This window comes from Equus caballus, chromosome 15, assembly GCF_041296265.1.
Source record: "Equus caballus isolate H_3958 breed thoroughbred chromosome 15, TB-T2T, whole genome shotgun sequence".
NCBI classification, from domain to species: Eukaryota; Metazoa; Chordata; class Mammalia; order Perissodactyla; family Equidae; genus Equus; species Equus caballus.
The window spans coordinates 30,891,070-30,915,859 of NC_091698.1; the positions used below are offsets into that span (position 1 = coordinate 30,891,070).

Consider the following 24,790-nt stretch of genomic DNA (forward strand, 5'->3'; position numbering starts at 1 on the left):
ATTTAGAACCTACCTCCTTCCTCTACTAACCCCCCAAAAAGTCAAGGTGTAGGGATGATAGATATAATGTGGAGAAAATTTGGATGACTGGAGTAAAACAGTGTTTTTATTGACTTGCAGAAGCTGGGTTTTGGTGGATCATCTGTATAATATCTACCTCTATAGAGAGGGCGTGCTTCGGACTGCTTCAGAACCATATCATGCTGATAATTTCCAGGACAAGACCTCTCATTTGACCAATCACTGCATTCAAAAGGAGTACTCCAAGAACTATGGGAAGTATGAAGAAGGGAACGAAATGTTCTTCGAGGAGTTCAATCAGTACCTAACAAGTGCTTTGAACATTACCCTGGAGAATAGTATCTTACTACAAATCAAACATATAATAAGGTAACCTAATTGTATCTTTTTTGGTTGTGTGTCTTGAAGGAACTTTGGGAGTTTATGCCTTTCAAGGAATTGTTCCATTTAAGTTGTGTAATTTAAGGGCAAACACTATTTGTAATGTTCCTTTATTAACCCTATAATAGGTATAGGATCTGTAATGATGTCACTTTTTTTCACTCCTTATATTGGTAATTTATATCTTCTCTCTATTTTACTTGGACAGATTGGCTAGAGGTTTATCAATTTTATTAATCTCTTTTTAAAAATCTACTTTTGGCTTTATTGATTTTCTGTTTTGTTTTTAATGTCTTTGATTTATGCTCTTTATTATTTCCTTCCTTCTGGGTTGTTGTTGTTTTTTTTTTTTTTGAGGGAGGGGGTTAATTTGCTCTTCTTTTTCCAGTTTCCTTAAGGCGAAATGTTAGATCATTGATTTGAGAGAGTTCCTTTTTTAAAAATATAACCACTTTAATGCTATCGATTTCCTCTTAAGTACTCATTAACTGCATCACACAGATTTTGCTATGTGGTGTTTTCATTTTTGTTTTATTAAAATGTTTTCTAGTTTCTCTTGTGACTTTATCTTTGACTTGTGTTATTTAGAAACTTTTACTCATTTCTCAAATTTTTTGGGTTTTCCAGATATCTTTACTGATTTCTACTTTAATTCTGTTATTGTCAGAAAACATACTTTGTATGGTTTCATGTCTTTAAAATTTGTTAAAGTTTGTTTCATAGCCCAGAATATGGCCTGTCTTAGTGAATGTTCCATTTGCACTAAAAATAGTGTTTATTCCACTACAGTTGGGGAGAGTGTTCTGTAAATGTCAATTAAGTGAAGGTGGTTAGTAGTGTTTTTCAAGACTTTTATGTCCTTGCTGATTTTCTGTTCTATTTATTCTGTCCAGTATTGAAAGGAAAACCATTGAAGAGTCTCCAGGTATAATTATGGATTTGTCTGTGTCTCCTTTTGTTTTTGCTTCCTATATTTTGAAGATCTGTTGTTAGGTGCATATACATTTAGAATTGTTACCTCTTCTTGGGGGAACTGATCACTTTATCATTATGTAATTTCCATCTTTATCTCTGGTAATATTTCTTATACTGAAGTCTATTTTGTCTGATATGAATAGAACAGCTTTCTTTTGATTAGTGTTTCCATGGTATGTCTCTTCCATCTCTTTGATTCTGTTCTATTCTATATTCTATTCCATATTTAAAGTGGACTTCTGGTAGACAGCATATAGTTGGGTTTTGTTTTTAATTTAATGTGATAATCTCTGTCTTTTAATTGGTATGTTTATACCATTTAAATTTAATGTAATTGTTGATTTGGTTGGATTTACATCTACTATTTTATTATTTGTTGTCTTTTTGTCCTTTTTTTTTTATCTTAAGATTTTACTTTTTTCCTTTTTCTCCCCAAAGCCCCCCAGTACATAGTTGTATATTCTTCGTTGTGGGTCCTTCTAGTTGTAGCATGTGGGACGCTGCCTCAGCGTGGTTTGATGAGCAGTGCCATGTCTGCGCCCAGGATTCAAACCAACGAAACACTGGGCCACCTGCAGCGGAGCACGCCAACTTAACCATTCAGCCACGGGGTCAGCCCCTGTGTGTCCTATTTTTTGACTTCCCCCTTCCCTGCCACCTTTTGACTTATTTGAATTTTTTTTAGAGTTCCATTTTAATTTTTATGTTGAGTGTTTATATCTCTTTTTTTCTTTTTAGTGGTTAATCTAGGGATTATAATATACATACCTCATATTTCACAGCCTTGTTAGAGTTAATAATTTACCACTTCAAATAAAATGCAGAAACTTTATAATTTTATAGTTCACTTAACTCTCCCTCTCTATTATCGTTGTTGTATGTATTACCTCTGCATACCCTGAAATCTCCACCACATAATGCTATAATTTTTGCTATCAACAGTCATATGTATATATTTTTATATATAGGGTACATTATCAGGTAGGATTTATACAAGACCAAACTATATGCTGTCTATAAGAAACCTACTTTAAATCTAAAAGGAGAAAAATATTTTTTCTGTTTCCCCAGATATTTATCATTTCTTTTGCTCTTCCTTCAGTCCTGAAGTTCCAGGTTTCTCTCTGGTGTCATTTCCCCCACTGCATTTTGCTGTGCCTTTGGTATAAATCAGGTGGCCATTCATGTGAGGGTCTGTTCCTGGGCTCTCCATTCTGTTCTGTTGGTCTGTTTATCTGCCCTGTCATTACCACCCTGTCATGATGACTGAGACTTTTTCCCGAAGGTATTCTTACATAGAGTCTAGCAGAATAACTACAAGGGCTTGGAGTCCCGTTTCTTCAGGGATTATAGGTGGTTAGAATTCTGACACTAGATACGTCAAGTATGCTGAAGAAAGAATTCCTATTTTAGGCAACAGATTTACTGGATATTTGCTGTGCACACCCCCTCCCCCCACCGTTGTTCTATGCTATTCAGAGTATTGCTACTTTGGTGCTGTAAATACTCACAGCCCTCATGGTTTATTTTCCCCAGCTAGCCTCCCCCTAACTTCCCACTCCAGTTGAAAAAGATGTACTGTATGAAGTCTCTGATGATGAAAAAAATTCTTTCAAGTGAATTATTAATCTTGAGCTTCCAGCAGATAAAAAGTAGTATTTAGTTTTGATTGGTTCTGGCTCATGGTTTTCACTTTATGTGTCGGAGCATAAAGTTTCTTTCACTTGTTGGTTTTTGTCCTCTTTTTTTCCTGTTTCTTTCTTACCGTGAGCATCTATTAAATTTTAAAACTTTCTTAATTATAATATTTTAAAGGGTATTTTAATTAAAAAAATTAAGGGTATAGAGACAAGAAATTGAAAAAAATGTGATACATGGCTTGCCAGTACAGGTTAAAGATGAATGGGAGAAGAAATGCTGATTCCAGTTGGTTCCTAACTGGCTAACTGTCCAAAATTATTTGTAAAAGTTTGAACATATTTGTAGAAATATTTTCCTTTTTGGGATAAAAGAAAAGAAAATTGATGATTGGGGTGGGGGAATGGTGGAGGGAGGTTGGGGGGAGCAAGACCCTGGCTCCAAGTTCACAGAGGCCTCAGTTTTGAGTATTGACTCAAAACCTACCTCTAAACATACATCTTGTAGTTAGTCACATGGAAACCAGCTCCCCACATCTTTTTCCTTCTAAATATACAGCTTTGTACAAGGACAGCTATCTCTAGTAATCTTAGAGTCGTCATAATGTATTTTATTTACTAAGGTAAATATTTTGCCCCAACATTCAGTTGAGGGAAAAGTCGGAGAAGATCCTCATAAAGCAGAAATGCATAGGTTTTCTGGGATGGTTGATTTATTATTCATAAATAATAGACTTGTGATTATCATAATTAATGATAAGTTAATAAAATATGCTTGCTTGTAATATTAACATTTCTAAGATGTTTCCTAGCTACAAGGAGTTATGCCAGGTTCCTTATGAACCGTCTCACCACTAAGAGAAGGTATTATTTTTACCCTAGCTTTATAGTTAAGGAAATCAACACTTGGCTCAGAGAGGTTAAACACCTTGTCTGAGATCCTGACCTTGGCAGCCTGACCTCAGACCTCACGTACTTATTCGTTAATGTTCCTGAGACTCATTTTCAACTTCTTTTCTGTGTCACTGAAATCTAATTTTTCAAACAGTAGTTGATGTTAATAATTCTATTCTCTACTTCAATATTTAGATTCTATATGTATATAGCTCTAATTCTTTTCTTTTTAAATAATCTTTTATTATATCCCCTGAATCTTGTTTGGTCAAAGCATTCCTCACAGTAGAGGATTTTGAGAGGGGGAGTGATGTGAGCTGATTTACAGAGTTTTTTTGTTTGTTTGTTTGGCGAGGAAGATTGGCCCTGAGCTAACATCTATTGCCAATCTTCCTCTTTTTGCTTGAGGAAGATTGTCACTGTGCTAACATCTGTGCAATCTTCCTCCATTTTGTACGTGGGACGCCTCCACAGCATGGCTTGATAAGCAGTGTGTAGTTCCGCACCTGGGATCCAAACTTGTGAACCCTGGGCTGCCCAAGTGGAGCGTGCAAACTTAACCACTATGCCCCCGGGCCAGCCCAGCTCTAAATCTTTTAATTAGTAGCAATTTGGCATTAGAACTGGAACTACTAAAAGAAATGAATGAGGCCACCATTCTTTTTGCAAATTCTGCTCTTAACCAAGTGGTAGTCTATTTCTTTTATATGGCAAAAATCCCTAGAAGTGTTTTATTTATTACAAACAAATGTGGCAGCAGCCCTCCTGTTGGAGGAATCCACACTCACCTCTGTAACCACAGTGACTTAGCCCTGTGCTGGGAAAGCAGCCTCTACCTGGAAGAGTATGAGTGGTTGCAGAGTTTTCTAACAAACCGCTTGATAAGTAGCATCATCTTGAATAGTCAATTAGTAATAAATTTAAAAAGGAGAATTAAGTCAAAGCCAATTTTTATCAGTACATTTGATATAAAATCGTCCAAGCGCATCTCCCATGTTCCTTCTCCTTTGACCACCCATTCTCAGTGAGCTCTCCTTCTCTGCCCCACAGAAGCTGCCTCATGAGTGTGGAGCCTGCCATCAGCACCAAGCACCTCCCTTACCAGAGCTTCCAGCTCTTTGGCTTTGACTTCATGGTGGATGAGGAGCTGAAGGTCTGGCTCATTGAGGTCAACGGCGCCCCTGCTTGTGCTCAGTAAGCCTGAACACCATTGTGTTTAACAAGTGGGAAGTTGGTTCCGCAGTTGGAATAGCCTGTCTTGGCAAGGTGGTGAGCTCCTGTGACCGCAGTGTTCAAGTGTAGACCCTTAGACTGCTGTCAGGGAGGATGTAACGGCGGTGGGAGTCTTTTGGGAGGACCCCAGCTGGCAGGGGCTCTGCTGAATCATTTCCTTTCCCATTTCCCCATGTGTGTTGAGCGCTTAGTCTGTGCTCAGGTGTCTGGTAGTTGCCATGAGAATTTCAAAGTTAATAACTGCCGAAGGAGACCCTCTTGTGTGACAAGTTGAGTGGGCGGGGTCCTGTGAGTGGGGAAGACAGTGATGACCAAGGAGTTTGGGGCTCCCCGGGCAGAAAGTGGGCTGAGGAGCCCTTGCAAACAGTGGATCTGGAACTGGGATGTAACAGAAGAGTGTCACATGTGCCAAGGGGAGGAGGGAGAGTCTTCAGAAAGGGGACACAGCATCCAGCAGGACCTTGCTCTATGCCAGGCTCTATGGGGGATGCACAGAACCTGCCCTCAGGGTGCTTCTGTTCCTCCTGGGGAGAAGCCTGGCTGCAGCGTGGGGTTAGTGTCGTGGAGTAAGGAAAGATGAAGGTGAAGAAGTAAGTTGGGGCTGCGCTATGGAAGGCCTTAAGTGTAAGGGAAAGGCATCCGGACTTAATCCTCAAAGGCCGTTGGTTCTTCTGAAGATCCACTTTCGTCATGTCAAGACTCTTTCATGGTTCTCCATGTCCACGTCTTGGGGGAATTGAAGTGATTTTTCAAGGATTTAGGAGAAAGTCCTGTACCTACAAGAGGCAGTGTTAACACACAAGTTGTTCTTTCATTAGGAGCCAGGTGTTTGCCCCTTGCTTGATGGCTGTGACACGGCAGGTGTGATTCCATCTCATTTGTCAGACCCTGGAGCTAACCAGTACTTGTTAGCTGTCCCCCCAACCCTCCAGGCCCTGGGCTGGGCCCTGGGTCACAGTCGTGAGCAAAGAGACACAGGCCCTACCCTTACTAGAGAGAGACTCTGGGCAAGCAGAGGACTAGACAAATATAGATTAAAATCTAGGACAAGCGCTTTAATAAAGCATGTTAAAAAGTAATATAATTGAGCAAAAGGTCCCCATTGGGAGGTGATATTTGGCACTGAGATCTGAAGGAGGAAAGAGAGGTAAGTAGGCTAAGGGTGGAGGAGAGCAGAATGTTCGAGTCTTCCCTTTGGCACATCCACAGTGGGATGCCCATTTTCTCCTGTCCTTCCTAGCAAAGGGTCATCCTCCATTGTGCTCCAGACCCTGTCCCCTCTCTTTGCTCTCCTCCCTGTCCTCCCACATTCCTTGTTTACAGTGTGACCCTTTTCCTCTCACTGCAGCACAGTTCCCCGATATGAACATGTGTGTACACAGCGGATGTTCCCAGCTATTAAAAAAAGCTCTCCCTGACGCCACATCCTGCTCCAGTGACCGCTCCCTCTCACTGCTCCCTTCGCAGCCAAACTTCTGGAAAGCAGCATCTGCACTGCCGTCTCCTCTTCTTCAATTCCCATCTGTGCGCTGGTCCATTCCAGCCTGACTTCCATCCTGACCGCCCCACAGAAATGAAGGTCCCCAGCCAAGTCCACATTGCCAGGTCCAGTGGCCCCTGCCAGTCCTTACTTCCTGGACCTCTCAGCAGCATGTGAGGCAGCTTACCCCCACACCTTGTTGGAGCTCTTCTGCTGTGGCTTTGGCTACACTCTGTACGGGAAGGTTTAACGGGGGAGGTATGGGCAAGACTGGCTTCTTGTTCCCCATCCGCCGACCAGAGTCAGTGCCTTAGCCCCGGGTGTGTCTTTTCTCTCCTCTACACTTTCTCTGTATGTGATCTTATTCAACTTTGTGCCTTTAGAACCACCAAATTACATCATAGCCCAGAGTTCCCGACTGGTGTCTCATTTGCCTTCCTGGTGTCGTGCAAGGATGTCTGATAGGCCCACCCCCCAGAGTTGCCCATCTCGGTGACCGTCCACCTCCCCTCAGCCCAGAGCCTAAGCCGGAAACCTGCCTACTCCTTTCCATTACCCTCACGTTCTGTCCATTGAGGCCTTGTCGGTTCTGTCTCCAGCCTCATCAGTCCTCTGCCCTCCTCTGCCCCTGCCCTCGCTCTCCCGCAGTCCTGCATTGTTGAGGAGGGTTTTGCAAAGAGCCTTCTAACTGGGCTCTTCTTCTGCTTTTGTCCCCAAAAAATCTACTCTCCCTGGAGCAGCCAGAGTGATAAAATGGAAACCAGGCCATGCTGTTCTCTAGACTTTCCATCATTCCTGGGATAAAAGCCAGACCCCTCCCTCTACCTGCAAGGCCACTGCCTCTCCAGCCTCACCCCAAGCCACCATTTCCCTTCCAGCTCTTAGCTGCTGTGGGGCCTTTGTGCTTCCTCCTTCCTCTGCATGGAGCCCCTGCAACACACACACCAGTCTTATCAAGGCTGGTTCCTTCTCTACGAAAATGGCATCTCAGGGAAGCCTTCCCTGAACAATCCCATTTCTGATTTCTCCAGCCAGAACCTCAGTGGTTTCCTTCATTACACTAATTGCCATCAAATTAACCAGTCTTTGTTTTCTTTTCAGAATGTATGCACCATGGGGGCAGTAGCCTTGTTTCTCTTGTTCTCTGAGTCCCAGTGCCTGGCACTCTGCCTGGTGCATCATACACTGTAAACATTAGTTGAATGAACAAAGAGTATGTTCCCGGTCAACACTTTTATTCACCTGATTCAGTAATTCCTTGGGTTTTCTCTAAGTAGAGACATCTTTCTAGCTTCCTTCTATTCCCTGGTGACTTTGGCGCTTAGATGTATAAGATGTATTTATCCTTAAGACCCGTTCTTATATCAGGGAGGGAGGGGGTTTCAGGGAGCAGGCGGGTTCTGTCTGCTTACTATAAAGAGATTTGAGAATGTTGAAAAGTGGCTTAAATGTCATAGTGTGCATATTCAAGACAGGGATGCCATCATGTCTCAACGGTGGATCAAGGACTGGAATATAAAATGCAGTCAGCATGCAGGTCTCCAGTGTAAGAAAGGAATAAAAGAATCCCACTGTCCTGTGGGGAGAAGGTGACTCTGTTTCTGTTTCTTCCTGAAGCTTGTTCGGATGTTCAGTAGGCATTTTGCTCCAGGGTGGCTCTTTGATTCTAAGCATAAATCCTAAGTCAAGATACAGGTAATCTGGTGTAGTTCCTTATAAGACTAAACATTTTCAGTAGACATTGGACCCCAAGGGTGCACCCCCAGTCTCTGTCCTGGAAAAGGTGGATCTGCCTCTTTTTGCTATAGAAGGATTGCAGGATACCCAGTCAAGGGGAGAGTGAAGAAACAGCAACTTCTCCTTGGCTCAGTCGGAGTGTTCAGTAATGGCTTTGACTTCCTTCTCACCAGCAGCACCCAGGCGCCTGGCGGATACTCACCTGTTTCGCTAACGTGCTTTGTAAGATCAGGTGATGCTGGAGCCCGACGGAGGCTTCTGATGATAGAGCCCTACGATTGTGTACCAGTGTTCACAGTCTTCTTTGGGCTCCATCTCGCTGGCTGCCACACAGCCACTTGACGTCTGTTGGAGTCCCTCTGTGCTCAGAGTCCTCACGAGAGCAGTGAGGTGTAGGAGAATAGCGGGGTTTAGGGACACGTAAAGATGAGTGTCCTCGAACAAGTCCACTGGAGCGGGGAGACAGACACTGCCCAATTAATTATTGTATGAATCATATTGTGTTATAAGTGCTGTAATAGGAAATAAACAGATTCTATCTTTTAGGTGCATGATTTTGAGTGGAGAGAGCTCTTGGGGTGGGGGGCTTACTGTGAGGTAGCCTGGAAAGCCACGAGGGCCCCAGGCCACACTGAGAGGCGTAGGCAGATAGGTCTCATGATTTACTCTTTTTGCTACATGAAAATGAGCAGGTTGTCACAGGGCGTACTATTGCCTGCATATAGTACCTCCTACACCAGAAATACCTGAGATGTGAGTTGACTTGACCATGTTCAAGCTGCTCTGCGCCCTCTCCTCTTACCCAGCATTCCATTTGGAAAGTACCTTCCCAGGGTGGTTAGTGACAAGCATCGTGAAACACTGAACCTGGCGTGTTTTGACAGCTTGTGGCTCTTGGTGACTTGCCGAGTCCCAGGTTTAGTACCCACCATCACTCCCCTGCAGACCTTCTTGTCCCTGTCCCTTCAGAAGTGGGAGGTCCAGTGGTTTGGCCAGTTTGTTGAAAACAGGACTTGATTTGTGTACACAGAAAGGACAGGGGCTGGGGAACTGGGGAGAGGGGAGAAGGAAAGAGCAGAGGTCTAGCTGGCAGGTGAATGTCAGCCGGCAGTTAGACTTCCCGAGACACATAATGGAAGAGTGGCTTTTCATGAGCTTTCTTCCCAGAGGGCCTTACAAGAGGTTGGAACATAGAAGGACCAGCCTCAAGGGCAGTAAAAAGGGACAGAGGTGGGAGGAAAGGTTCTGGGAGGATGATAGTAGGGATTTTCCATTGCATCAGGAGGATGGGAATTAGATTGTGAGGACTTTCTCCCTGGTGGAGATTGGAATATAGCATCTTCCAGAAATCGGTCAGGACAGTAAAGATCTCTGTCCCTCTAGGTCAGGCTGGCCTGGGCTCCTGTCCTTGGTTCCAGCCCCCTGGATTCCAAATGTGTCTTGAGCGAGTTGGGTGGGTGGGCACATCTGGCCAAGAGCATCGTCTCAGATGTGGGTTTTCTCTTTGGACCACACATCTCTGGTTTTTCCGTGCATTAGGGTCAGTCCTGAGAGAGCTGGCTCTGGGGCCTCGTGGGCTGCCACATGTGATGGGCAGAAATCCTATAGGGGCTTAGTGGTCATGGGAGATAGAGGGCCCCATTGCTACTCTGAAGAGACTAGATGGGAGGTTTTCCTCCTTAGCTTTTCTGCTTTGGTGGTTCCATTGCCTCTGGATGAAGTCTAGACCCCTGAATGTGGCATCAGGCCCTACATGGTCTGGCCCCTGGCTTGTCCCAGCCTCACCCTGCACTGATCCACTTCCCCAAACACCCTGAGTTTGTGCTCCTTGGTGGTGCTACTCCTTCTACGTGTGCTTCCCTCTTCTCCCCCACCCCTAACTCACCCTCTCCCGCTCTGTCTCTCCTCCTCTCCCCCTTCCCCTCCCTTGTTCTGTCCTTCTATGTCTGTCTCCCCTCCCTTGGTCCTCATTTCTACCCTGTCATCTATTCTTTATCTACCTATCTATCTATCTCTATCTCATTCTCCAGGCCCCAGTTTAGCTGTCCCTCCTGGTGAGTCTTTCCTAAGGTCCCCTCAACCACGCTGATTGAGTGCTTTCCCAGGGGAGTACCTGCCCCTCTGTGTACGCCCACCACAGACAGCCAGGATGGCTCTTCTCCTCTGCTGGAGTTGTCTGTCTTCCCCGCAGTTCAAGTCAGAGCAGGAGTTGTCTGTCAGTTCACCTGCGAGACCTTCCAGGCATTCTTGTTAAAGGGATGCTTTATCCTCACGCAGTGCCTCCTGCACCATTTGTATGTACAGTGGAAACCAGTTTTATAGGTGTGGTTGTGAGATGGAATTTCTAGGGCAGATTCTGGTGAAAAAAGCTTTGATTTTTTGCTTGCACTTTGATGAACGTCCTCAACAATATTTTTTAAAACCCATTTCAGGAAGCTTTATGCAGAGCTGTGCCAGGGCATCGTGGACATAGCCATAGCCAGTGTCTTTCCGCCCCCAGACGTGGAGCAGCAGCCGACCCAGCCGGCTGCCTTCATCAAGCTGTGACCTAGGGAGGTTCTCAGAGCTGCTTCGGAAGAAGCACGGAGTCCTGCTCCAGGGGAAGGTGAAATCTCCGGATAGTTCGTCGTCAAGCCAAAACAGGAGAGGGAGGCAACTCGCAAGGACATGATGGAAGAGAGAGCATGAGAAGAAAAGGCGACTTCTCCGAAGGGTGGTTGCTCTGGGTTCCCAGGTGGAGCTCTCAGCACTGCTCTTGAGATTTGAAAACTGCAGTGATGTGGCCTCCTGAAAAGGACGGGAGAGCAAGTATTCTGCTACGGGGAAAGAACAGAGATTTGATTACTTATATTCTCATCCTTTAAAGAGTCTGCTTTTTATCCTAAGGCAGCACTGCGAGCAGCGCCTCTCCTCCAAGGACTGCAGACCGTCGGACCTTTGGTTGGTGTCTTTCCACCTGCTGCAGCTTTAGTGCCTTAGCTCTATGCCCAGCTGCAACCCTCCTGTCTGGGACAGGGATTGGATGTGAGAGCATTGGGGAGGTTGCTGATGTGTTCCCTGCTCGTCCCCCTCCATGACACTCTGCCCCACGAACATCTGGACAAGCATGCACCAACATCCTTGGTTTTGTGCCGTGCGCTGCCTCGCAGCAAAGGAGATTTTCCTCATCACGTTCCTGATGGCGTTGGGTCAATCACCTGTCAGGGTTGGTGTGGGATGGACACCAAACAGCAAACGCTGCTCTCAGTCTGCTCTCTGCATGTTTCAGAAACCAAGCGGCAGGTCTGCTGCAAACCCGTAAGCATCATATAAGCATGAGAGAGAAAAACACGACGTCTTGCTCTACTTACTAGTTGGCTGTGGTAGGTCTTTGAAATATGATTGTCAGTTATCTTTGTTTTAACCAGAATTCTACATGCACTTTTGCAAAGTTCCCTTTTCTTTACTTTTTGTTTTTATTTCTGTTTTAACTTTTGTAAAAACCCCTCTAGGGGTCAGGAGAAGGCAGAATTGTGCTCCCCCCACCGAGGTGGCACTGCCCCAGACACAGGGAGCTCCCCCCAGTGCGTCCTCCTTGCTCTGCAGGCACTTTGTGCAGGAGCCGGAGGGGCAGGTTTCGTTCCAGGGAGGATTCTCTGTCTGCTTGTGCCTCTCAGCATCAGGGAGAGGCTCTGAATAAGTCTGAGTAAGCGTATGTCTTGCCTGAGTGGGAGTCTCCTAAAATGGGACAGAAGTGGTTTCAGAGCACCACACGGCATCTTGTAAGTCAACAGATGTGTCCCGTTAGGTGTAGTTTCCACTTACTGGATCGACGAATGTTCTGTAGGCTTTTCAGGAGGCCACCTCACAAGCAGTGGGAAGAAGAAGATGCCATTTGTGTCGAGTGTGAGCTGAGTGAACAGGCCCTCTGTAGCGTATCCTAGGACTCACAGCAGACCCATTGCAAAGGCACCCTCCGCCCCAGAACGGGGTGCGGTCTTCCCTCGTGCACATCTGTGCTCCGTTATTCGTTTCTACTTGGCACAAGAAAACAGTTCTGCGGTCAGGGGAGACTTTTAAAAAGAGAAGAAAAAGCAACACCTCCTCAAACATGATGAGATGTAGCAGCTTACAGTGAAAAAAAGAATAATGATAAAAATTACTTAGTAGATGTAGCAGTGGGTGTGTAGCATGTGAAAGCGTTACGTTGAGGTGAAGTGGAGAAAGGCCCAACTGGATTGGGAATTTGGAATCAAAAATAAAAGTTGTGGTGGTTACCCAGAATACAGAAAATTAAGTTTGCATCAGAGCGAAATGAAACAGTCAGTGGTAAAAGTCAATCCTGGAGGCCCAGCACAGCGGATGGGTTGGTGTTTGCGGACTTCTGAGCAGGTCAGGGGGAGATGCTCACCCACTTAGTGTAGGGCACTGGGTCCTTGGGAGGTCTGTGATGGGGAAAGCATGGAGGTTTTGTGATGCTGTCACATGCTCACGCAGACTCGTAATGATCTTTTGGACCTAGATTACAGCGACATTGGAGAGTTTTCCAGCTCTTAGTGACAGAGCTAAGAGTTCAGGTGTTAGGAAGTCTGTGGATCTTGATGGATTTCCTAAGAAAACTGAATCAATAGTATATATGTGAGGGAAGTAAGGCTTTAAAGAAAAAAAGTTATGCTTTTTTCCTCACTTGGTTTAAATAAGTATTTTTATGCATTTATTTCTGATCAGGTGGGATGGTCGGCTCAGAACTGTTCCATACCCTTCCATGAAACCCTTTGCACAGAAGGTCGTGCCTCGCTCTGCAGTCAGTCTCCATATGTGTAGTCTGTGTCCGTGTCTCTGTTGTTGGGGAGGAGGTGTGACTCATTCGGAGATGCTGATTCCAACCTTGGCTCTGTCGTTTGGCTGCTGGTGTCAGATGGGCCCAGTCACCTGTCTGTGCCTTAGTTCTTACCTCATGGAAGAGTTTGTTGCCTGACCCAGGGACTACCTCAAGGGCTTTTCGTGAGGACAGATGAGATTAGGAAGACTCAAGAACCTTTCGTACCAAGGTTCTCAAAGCTGACTTCATGCTGGAATCACTTGGGAAGCTTTTTGTAAATGCTGGTGTGCATACCTTCCCTCTCCCCCAACCCCTGACAATTAAATGAGAACCTCAGGCATCTCTGAGATGCCTTGAAGCACTGCTTGAGAAGGAAGGACAAACACATTATTACTTTGGAAGAAGCAGATAAGGCCTAGGGCTTTTTAAAAAATTGCTTTTGGAAGAACAGGCATTGCTTTAAGAATGGACCAGACGTTGACACATGTGTTCATGATACAAGCAAGTGCTGCTTAAGCTGGTTCTCTCTTTGCTCCTCATCACAGCATTCGGAACCTCAGACATGCCCTCATCTATCCAAACAGTTCATGAAGCCTTGACAACAAATGTAAACACATGAATTTATAAATCTGTTAAATATGCATTAAGGTTATTAATTATTATTACTATTTTTTCTTCTTCTCCCCAAAGCCCCCAGTACATAGTTGTATATTCTAGTTGTAGGTCCTTCTGGCTCTGCTATGTGGGACACTGCCTCAGTGTGGCTTGATGAGTGGTACTAGGTTTGTGCCTGGGATCAGCACTGGTGAAACCCTCGGCCGCTGAAGCGGAGCGTGGAAACTTAACCACTTGGCCATGGGGCGGCCCCTAATGAATTATTGAGAGAAAAGCTCCTTCCCCCACACTTGACTCCTGTGGTAATTATAAACTCCATTTTACCCAGAACGTTTAAGTGCCTCCGTGTCTGTATGACCCAGTAGAGCAGGTGCTGGTGGACTTACAGCTGACGTGATGTTTCACTAGCGCCTCAGGATGGTTATCACCGACTTGGAGTATCTGGTAGTGCTGGAAATGTACGGCATCCTCAGAACCTGCGGGCGGCAGTGGAGCTACCAAGTGCGCTTTCGTGGCCAGTCGAGGCTGTGCCAGGCAGGGGTGATCCAGTCCTGTGGTGGGTGTCAGGGGGGCTCTGTGAGAGAAGACAAGGTGCCATAGTGGGTCTCCTGCAGCAGATGGGTGCTGTGGAGAAAATTCAATGATATACTTGTCTCTGATCCTGGACACAGAATCTGTACCTAAAAGGAAGTGACTTCTGAAATAAGGCAATTTTATGAATGTTTAAAATGCCTGGAGCATTAAAGTAAAGTAATGATATTTCAAGTGTTTTTGTCCCATTTTGTTCAATCATCTTATTATGGGTGTTGACCTAGGATACCACCAGTGGTATGAATCCATGATTTTGTTACCCAGCAGTAGGCGGACTTTTCTCTGAAGGGCCAGATAGTAAAAATTCAAGACTTTACAAGCCATACAGGGTCTCTGCTGCATATTCTTCTTTGTCTTTTTTCCAACTCTTACAAAATGTAAAAAACCTTCTTAGCTCATAGGCCATCCAAAAGCAGGCTAGACGTAGCTGTCGTTTGCTGACCCCAGCATCTTACCCAGCACGTAAACCAACAGGTTGTTCTTTGAAACTGATGAGCCTCTCCAGGGCGAAGCATTGAAACAATTTCAGCTGCCAAAATCCAGTCCATAATTTCTCGCATGTCTTGTGCATTGTCTAAATCATGACATAAATTGTGAGGTGAGACCCATGGTTGTAAAAGAGACTTATGAGTGCTTCAAACATGGAATGGAGGTGGGGGTGGGGGGTGCTTCTGAAGTGAGGCTACTTCTGCAATTAGCCAGAAGGCCAAGATGTCCTTACTAAGACTTCACTAAGGCCAGGTAAATAAATACCTGCACATCTCACACACCTCAGGCACTTAGTCTCATGGACAGAAAAGGCTTCGTTTATGTAAACTATAATTAACAGTCACTTCTTGTGTGATGAAGCTGTATGCTTTGGACTCCTTTCCCACATACAGCTGGCCTGCATTCCATAGCTGCTTCCACTACATAAACATACTTCTGGCACAGAGAAGGGGCCTTCCACACGAGAAAGCCTGGCTTAAGCACCCCACTCCAAACAAGTTTCTGACGTGACATGACAATATGCCCACCGGACTCAGTGGAGATTGCACGGGCAAGGTATAGGGACAAGCAGACATGGACCCAGGCAGGCAGCTACTTAGGATCCTGGGAGTGGACAGGTTCAAATCCTTTGGAGAACTTCTCTTAGAGCCTGGTTCCATTTGCTGTCAGTAGCCGCCCCTTCTCCCTAAAGAACCTGAAGTTCTCCCATGGCCCCAGAGATCCAGTAATACTTGAAAGAGGTTTTCCCCAAAGCGTCCCTAAAGGCAGAGGGAAATGAGCCCCCGTCCCATGGGATACTCGGTGGCACAACTTGATTGCTGCAAGCAGAATTCCTTTTCAGAGTTCACATGCGAGGACATCAATGGGAACGGCAGAGTAAGAACCTCTGAAAATCTTCTCTTCCATAAAAGCAATGAGAACATTGGCAAAAACTGTGTGGAAATTAACCAAAGGCTTGCAACAATCCAGGAAACATTTATGAAAGAAAACCAGTTGCATCTTGGTAAGAACAGCAAGCTTTGTGATGTTTTAACGTGCCCTATTTTCACCCCGCTTTCCCTAGCTCCATGTAGCCTTGAGAAACAACAGCTCCACAATCAGTGGTGAAATCCAGCAGCCTAGTAGCCATTGGAGGGTACAGAACAGGGTTGCAGCTCCTCCAAAGTCCATTCCCCGTGAATTGTGATTATTTGACCTGCCTCACAGTTCCATGTGAGTTCCTGTCTTAGGGCTTGTCTTTATCTCATGTGTCTTAGAGTGTGCCTAGTGTGAACAGCCTTTTCCCTGGGTGCATTTGTCAAAAATAATCAGCAGCAATTCTTTAACATCTCAACTTCCTGAGGTGGTTGTAACATTTTGAACAAACAACAACAGACCAAAACATTAGAAGGAAAAGCTAGGAAATGAGATGTCCATAAGAGAGTCTGAAAAGCTTCAACACATTCCTACGAGTATAGAAGGCCACACACATGTGTAGGGCATGTGCATGCCCAGGGGAGACCTGAATTCCCTCAGCTTTTACCTCTGTCTGACCAGAAGGATCTGCACAAGCAGGAAGTGAAGACTAAGGCAGAGTTGCAAATTGCCTTCCTGAGCATTAAGTCATGCCCAACACACACACACACAGAGTCCCTTGGCAAAGATTGAGAGATTTACTGGTTCCAGGCATTTAAGGAAATTTCTGTTCAATCATTGGTTGACCACTAAGCTAACTGAGCAGACACTTCAGTGGCCACACACAATAAAGAATACAGGCTTTACATAATTAGTTCAGGAAAGTCAGTAAATAAACAAAAAGCAACAACAATAAATCCTGGAGAGGGCAAAGTATCTGGTTTCCAAAGTTGCCCCATTATATTATTAAAATTTTCCAATTTTCAACACGAATTATGGGACATGCAAAGAAAAAGGAAAGTATGGCCATAGAGGGAAAAGGCAGTCAACAGAAACTGCCCCTGAGGAAACCCGGGCACTGGACTTACCACACAAAGATTTCAATTCAGCTATTTAAAAGACATTTAAAGCACTAAAAGAGACTATAAGAATGATGTGTCACCAGGGACAGAATATCATTAAAGAGATAGAAAATTGTTTTTTTAAATAGAACCAAGTAGAAACTTTGACATTGAAAAGTACAATAATGCAAACGAAAAATTCAGTAGAGGTGTTCAAAAGCAGGTTTGAGTTGGCAAAAGAAAGAATCGGTGAATCTGAAGTCAATTATTAGATTATCCAGTGTGAGGAACAGAAAGAATGAAGAAAAATGAACAGTACTCTAGAGATCTATCCAGAGACATGTATGTATACCAACATATATGTAACAGGAGTCCTAGAAGAGAGGAGAGAGAAAGGGGCAGAAAACATGTTGGGAGAAAAAGTGGCTGAAAACTTTCCCACTTTGATGAAAAACATTAAAATGCATCCAAAAAGTTCAACAAACTCTTAAGTAGGGTAGACTCAAAGAGATCCACACCAAGACACATCAACCACTAAGAAAATAACTTTATAGTAAAGAAGACAAGGGAACTAAAATGTTACACTAGAAAGTATCTATTTAACAAAACAGAAGGTGGTAATGAAGGATTGGCTGGGGGGCATAAAGCATACAGCAAACAAAGAGCGAAATGGCAGACATAAATCCTTGTTGCTGTTATTGCTGTCAAGTCAATTCCGACTCCTAGTGACCCTGCATACAGCAGAGCAGAACCCTCCCTGGTCTTTTTTCACCATCCTCTCACCTGGCACTATATCAGACAGTGCTCTGCTGCTATTCATGGGGTTTTCATCACTAGCTTTTTTCAAAGTGTAGCCAGGTCCTTCTTCCTAGTCTATCTTACTCTGGAAGCTCTACTGAAACCTGCTGGTATTTGAAATACTGGTGGCATAGCTTTCAGCATCACAGCAACACAGAGCCACCACAGTATGACAACCAACAGATGAGTAGTTGGTTCTCTAACTGGGAAATGAACCTGGACTGTGGCAGTGAGTGCCCTGAATTTGAACCACTAGATCACCAGGGCTGGCAACAAAAAAATTACTTATCAGTAATTTCATTAAATGTAAATGGATTAAACACTCCAATCAAAAGGTAGAGACTGGCAAAATGGATTTTAAAAGAAAATCCAACCATGATCCAACTCTATGCTGTCTATAAGAGATGCACTTTAGACTCAAAGACACAAACATGTGAAAGTAAAAGGATGGAAAAAGATGTACCATGCAAATAGTAACTCAAAGAGACCTTGAGTGGCCATATTAACAGTAGATAAAATAGGCTTAAGAAAAAAATCACTACTACAGACAAAGAAGGACATTTTTTATGATAAAAGGATCAATCCATCAGGATTATAATACATATGCACCTACCATCAAAGCCCCAAGATATATGAAGCAAAAACTGGGAGAATTAAAGGGAGAAGTAGACAGTTCAACAGTTGGAATCATCAGCCCCCCATTTTCAATAATGTATAGAACAACTAGTCAGAAGATCAAAAATGAAATAGAAAATACTATAAACCAGCTAGATCTAACAAATATGTACAGAATACTCCACCCAACAATAGCAAAATACACATTCTTCTCAGGTGCATGTGGAACATTCTCTGGAATAAACCATATGCTGGACCATAAAACAAGCCTCAGTAAATTAAAAGTGAATGAAATCATACTACATCTGTTCTCTCACCACATAGAATAAAATTAGAAATCATTAACAAAGGAATTTGGAAAAAATCACAAATATGTGGAAATTAAAAACACAGTCCTAAATAACTAGTGGGTCAAAGAAGTAGTTACAAGGGAAATTAGAAAGTACTTCGAGATAGATGAAAATGAAAACACAACATACCAACAAACTAATGGAGTTCAGCTAAAGCTGTGCCTAAAGGGAAATTTTTATCTTTAAATGCCTACGTCAAAAAAGAAGATCTCAAATTAATAACTATAAGGTTTCTTCCACTTTAAGAAACTAGAAAAAGAAGAGTAAACTAATCCAAAGAAGGTAGAAAGAAATAATGAAGATTAGAGTGGAAATAAATGAAATAGAGAATAGGAAAATAGAGCAAATCAATGATACCAGAAGGTGTGCTTTGAAAAGGTCAACAAAATAGACAAAACTTAGCTAGACTGACCAAGAAAAAAAATTGAGAACTCAAATTACTAACATTAGGAATGAAAGAGGGGACATTACTACAACACAAATAAAAAGGATTATGGGGAATCCTATGAACAATCGTATGCCAACAAATTAGGTAACCTACATGAAATGGGCACTTGAATTCCTAGAAATTCCTAGAAAGACACAAAACTGATGAAACCAACTCAAGAAGATATAGAAAGTCTGAATAAACCTAACAAGTAGAGAGAGTGAATTAATAATCAAAAATATTCCCACAGGAAAAGCCCAGGACCAGATAGCTTCACGGGTGAACTCCACCAAATGTTTAAAGAGGAATTAATACCAGTCCTTCACAAACTCTTCCAAAAAATAGAAGAGGAGGAAACATGGGGCTGGCCCTGTGGCCGAGTGGTTAAGTTCGCGCACTCCGCTGCAGGTGGCCCAGTGTTTCGTTGGTTCGAATCCTGGGCGCGGACATGGCACTTCTCATCAAACCACGCTGAGGCAGCGTCCCACATGCCACAACTAGAAGGACCCACAATGAAGAATATACAACTATGTACCGGGGGGCTTTGGGGAGAAAAAGGAAAAAATAAAATCTTTAAAAAAAAAAGAGGAGGAGGAAACATTTTCCAACTCATTCTGAGGCCACTCTGATATCAAAACCAAAGACATCATAAGAAAAGCAAACAACAAACCAATATCTCTTAGGAATATAGATGAAAAAATCTTCAACAAAATTCTAGCAAACCAAGTCCAGCAACATATAAACAGGATTATACACCATAACCAAGTAGGATTTATCCTAAGAATACAAAGTTTTTTTAACATACAAAATTCAATCAATGTAATCATTTTTATACAACAAAGGACAAAAGCCACACGATCATATCAATACACACAGAAAAGGCATTTGACAAAACACAACATTTTCTTTGTAAAAACACTCAAAAAACTAGGAATAAAATGGGAACTTCTTCAACTTGATTAAGGACATCTCTGGAAAAACTCATTGCCTAAATCATATTTAATCGTGAAAGACTGAAAGTTTTCTCCCTAATATCAGACACAAAAAAATGATGTCCATTCTTGCCACTTCAATTCAACATGTACTAAAGGTTCTAGTCAGGGCAGTTAGACGGAAGGAAGGAAGGAAGGAAATAAGGAAGGGCATCTAGACTGGAAATGAAGAAATATAATTCTCTCTCTCTCTCTCTATTTTTTTGAGGAAGAGTAGCCCTGAGCTAACATCTGCTGCCAATCCTCCTCTTTTTGCTGAGGAAGACTGGCTCTGAGCTAACATCCGTGCCCATCTTCCTCTACTTTATATGTGGGACGCCTACCACAGCATGGCTTGACAAGTGGTGCCATGTCCGCACCCGGGATCCAAACCAGTGAACCCTGAGCTGCCAAAGCGGAATGTGCGCACTTAACTGCTGAGCCACGGGGCCGGCCCCTAACTCTCTCTTTTTGCAGATGATAACATTTTATATACAGAAAATCCTAAGGAATCCACAAAACCTATTAGATCTAATAAATGAGTTTGGCAAGATTGCCAGAAACACGATTGATATACAAAACTCAATTGTATTTCTATATACTACCAATGAACAATTTGGAAATTAAGAAAACAATTTACATTTACATCATTTCAAACATTTACATCAGCATCAAAAAGAAATACTTAGGAACAAATTTACCAAAAGAAGTTCATTTATACAGCAAAACTACAAATCATCTTTGAAAGAAATTAACACCTAAATAAATGGAAAGACATCTTATGTTCATGGATTGGGAGATAATTATTGTTAAGATGAAAATAGGCCCCAGATTGATCTACAGATTGAACACAATCTCTATCAAAAATCTCAGTTGCCTTTTTGCAGAAATTGACAAGCTGACCCTAAAATTCATATGGAAATACAAAGGAACAGGAATAGTGAAAGCAATCCGGAAAAAAAAAGAACAAAGTTGGTGGACTTACGCTTCCCGATTTCAAAATTTATTACAAAGCTATATTTCTTTTTTAATGCTTTTTTTTTTTTTCGGTGAGGAAGGGTGGCCCTGAGCTAACATCTGTTGCCAATATTCCTCTTTTTTTTCCTTCCCCAAATCCTCAGTACATAATTGTATATCCTAGTTGTAAGTCATTCTAGTTCTTCTATGTGGGATGCTGCCACAGCATCGCCTGATGAGCAGTGCATAGGTCTGCGACCAGGATCTGAACCGGTGAACCCTGGGCTGCCAAAGTGGAGCATGCAAACTTAACCACTCCATCACAGGCCGGCCCCATAAAGGTAAATTAATCAAGACTGTGTGGTATTGGCATAAGGGTAGACATACAGATCAGGGGAATAGAATTGAGAGTCCTCACATCTATGGCCAATTGATTTTTGAGAAGGGGCTAAGACAATTCAGTGAGGGAAAAATGGTCTTTTCAACTAATGATTCTAGGACAACTGAATATCCACATGCAAAGAAATGCAGTTAGATGCCTTTGTCACACCACATACAAAAATTAACTCAAAATGGGGGCTGGCCCCGTGGCCGAGTGGTTAAGTTTGCGCACTCCGCTGCAGGCGGCCCAGTGTTTCGTTGGTTCGAATCCTGGGCGCGGACATGGCACTGCTCATCAAACCACGCTGAGGCAGTGTCCCACATGCCACAACTAGAAGAACCCACAACAAAGAATATACAACTATGTACTGGGGGGCTCTGGGGAGAAAAAGGAAAAAAATAAAATCTTTAAAAAAAAATTAACTCAAAATGGGTCAAAGGCCTAAATGTAAGAGTTGAAACTAAAAAACTCTGAGAAGAAAACAGAGATATAAATCTTCATGATCTTGGACTAGGCGATGATTTCTTAGATATGTTATCAAAAGCACAAGCAACAGCAAAAAAAAATAAACTAGACTTCATCAATATTAAAAATCTTTGCACTTAGGAAGTAAAAGACAACCTACAAAATGGGAGAAAATATTTGCAAATCACATATCTGATAAGGACTAGGATAGAATATATAAAGAACTATTACAACTCAATGATAAACAGACAACCCAATTTTAAAATTGGCAAGGTATCTAAATAGACATTTCTCCAAAGAAAATATACAAATGGCCAATTAAACACATCAAAAGATGGGCAACATCACTAGGGAAATGTAAATTAAAACCAAAATTAAATACTACTTACATGTACTAGGGTGGATATAACCAAAAAGCCAATAACAAGTACTGGTGAGGATATGGAGAAATTGAAATCCTCATACACTGCTAGTGGGAAGGTAAAATTGTACAGCTGCTTTGGAAAACCATTTGGCAGTACTTCAAAAAGTTAACCATATGACCCAGAAATTTCATTCCTAGCTATAATACCTAAGAGAATTGAAAACATATGTCCATACAAAAACTTGTGTATGGATATTAATAGCAGCGTTATTCATAATGGCCAAAGATGGAAACCACCCAAAGGCCCATCAACTGGTGAATAAACAAAATTGGATTACTGGATTCCAAAAGTGGATTATTATTCAGCCATGAAAGGAATGAAGTACTGATCGTGCTACAACATGGATGAACCTTGAAAACACTGAAGAGACAGGATGGTCAATGTTTTTAAGGCTTGGGTTTAAAGGAGAGCAGAGAAATACTGTGCTAGCTGAAAAGGGACAGGGGATCAGAGATGTTTTTTGTTTTAAGAGCTTTTCCACAGGTTTGCATGCTGACGGAAATGATTGCTCCTGCAATAGTCCCCTCATTCTCGGCCTTCTAGGAGTTCTTGACCGGGGAGAGGGAATGAAGGAAGAGTTTTCCTTAATAAGAGCAAAGACATTGTAAATACAGCGAAGGCAGAACCTAGATGACAGCCGCACAAATCTTGGTAGATTTGATGATGTCAGCATAAGACAGAAACAGAAGCTAACTTTTAAAAGTGATATAGGAATGAAAATTACCAGCTGACCCAGGAAACGGTGAAATTGACGGGAGAGAGGGATTCCCAAGGGACAGGAGGACGCTTTGGGAGTGGTGGATTAATTCATTAATGCCATTGTGGCGATAGCTTCACGGTTTGTATATAGGTCATAACTGATCAACATGTACAATTTAACATGTGTCGTTTATTGTGGGCCAATTATATCGCAATACAGAATATAGCTGCTATACACATACACACAAAACATAAAGTTGAAAGACATCTGCAGGCATTCCCTGAAAAAAAAAATCCCTATGCTGTGGGAGATAAGTGATTCATAGGACTCAGAGACTTAAAGGATCTTGAGGCTGGAAGGCCCGTTGCACGCCTGCCATCCCCCGCTCACCCCGCAGGACTCTGGTCCAGAAGATGTGGGGAGAGGGGCAGCGAGGGCAGACCACCTTTTCACCGTCCCAGTGATGAGCCTCACACCTTCAGAGCTGGGTAGAGAGAGCAGTCATCCTGGTGGCCGACAACATCTGCTTTTCCCTTGAAGCCAGGACTCTGGCTGGGTGTCTCCCCAGGGTCTGTATCGGCATCGGATCGGCGAGCAGTCAAGCGAAATAGAGGGGAATCTTTGAAGACTGTTCTCGTCCAGTCCTAATTGAGCGAATGAGAGCCAAAGACGTCACTCGCTCAATTGGGCGTGGAGCAGGTTTCCACCTTCAGAATCATTCGCGGAGGGGCATATAGGTGGGGCGACGGAAAACAGAAGAGGGGGTGGGCTGGCAATGTTTTGGCGTTTTACAGTTTTAAACGGGCCCGTTCACTCCACCGCTTTGGTTCCAAGTCGAACCTATAAAATCGAAGGGCCAATGGCCGGCGGAACTAGACGAACTACATTTCCCAGCAGGCCGTGGGCGCCGGGGCGCCTGCCTTTCTTCCCGGCGCGTGCAGAGCCGTCGCTGGCGACCGGTGTGCTGGGGGACGCATGGATCCCGACGGCCGGTGGCGGAACCTGCCCAGCGGGCCTACCCTGAAGCATTTGACGGACCCCTTGTATGGGATCCCGCAGGAGCAGCAAAAGCCAGCGTTGCAGGAGCTGACGCGGGCTCATGTCGAGTCTTTCAACTACGCTGTGCGCGAGGGGCTGAGCCACGCGGTGCAGGTGAGCGCGGCGTCCGACCCGGCTCCCTCAGCTCTGTCACCGCCCGCGCCGACGCGAACCCGAGGCGGGCGGAGGAAAGGGACCCGGCGGGGCTGGAGGAGGGGTGTGTGTGCGGCGCGGGGGGAGAGGTCAGTGAGCTCGGGGCCTCGTGGGGGAGAGGGAAATCCAGGAGGCAGGGGTGAGTGGGGCCTGGGCGCAGGAGGGCACAGGCCGGGGACAGCTCCCAGAGAGGGGTGGCCGCGAGGTCACAGTATTATCCCAAATAGTGTGCTCCTCCATCGGGCTGGGCTTGGCGCGGGCTTGGCGCAGGCTTGGGCTCGTGGCACCTATAGTCGAGTCGACTCGGGGAAGGCCTATTTGTGATTCCTGGATTTATATGTGCTTGGGAACCGTAGTGTTTTGTAGGGCTGTTTCTGGGTGCTGTGAGTGTGCAGGTGGCCCGTGTGGGGTGTGCCTCCCAACCCGTCACAACGTACACGCTTTGTATATCACTTGAAGGTTTAACTATCCAAAACCTCACCAGGTTCTGAACCTGTTCGTAGACAGACTGTAATGTGTAAGGTCATCCTTCGCTGTTGTCTTCTCTTAGAGCTTTAAAGGGAGAAAGTGCTGGGCACCGGTTCTCAATCAGGCAGGAGCTGAGGAACGTATAAATGAGGCACAAAAGCGAGATACAATAGGAAAGCGTAGTAGCATTATTAGGTAACATTTGCTCAACATTAAGTAGTTGGTCTAGAGG

At 43.9% G+C, this 24,790-nt stretch overlaps 2 protein-coding genes across 6 annotated transcripts in view; both read left to right on the top strand.

Annotated features, from left to right (window-relative positions):
* TTL (tubulin tyrosine ligase) overlaps positions 1–14,533 on the top strand; it is a 32,979-nt gene extending 18,446 nt beyond the window's left edge. For 3 of the 5 annotated variants that reach the window (XM_023618736.2, XM_070236170.1, XM_070236171.1), the window contains 3 exons: positions 121–390; positions 4,959–5,102; positions 10,791–14,533. In XM_023618736.2, the coding sequence (XP_023474504.2) occupies positions 121–390; positions 4,959–5,102; positions 10,791–10,905 (529 nt within the window). In that variant the 3' untranslated portion in view covers positions 10,906–14,533. Of the gene's footprint in view, positions 1–120; positions 391–4,958; positions 5,103–6,489; positions 6,747–10,790 lie in introns of all 5 variants that reach the window. The other 2 variants (XR_002800018.2, XR_011426300.1) reach the window with 1 other exon arrangement.
* Positions 14,534–23,616: 9,083 nt separating this feature from the next.
* POLR1B (RNA polymerase I subunit B) overlaps positions 23,617–24,790 on the top strand; it is a 30,329-nt gene continuing 29,155 nt past the window's right edge. The window contains exon 1 of the mRNA XM_001495461.7: positions 23,617–24,051. Coding sequence (XP_001495511.1) covers positions 23,875–24,051 — 177 coding nt within the window. The 5' untranslated portion in view covers positions 23,617–23,874. The remainder of the gene's footprint in view (positions 24,052–24,790) is intronic.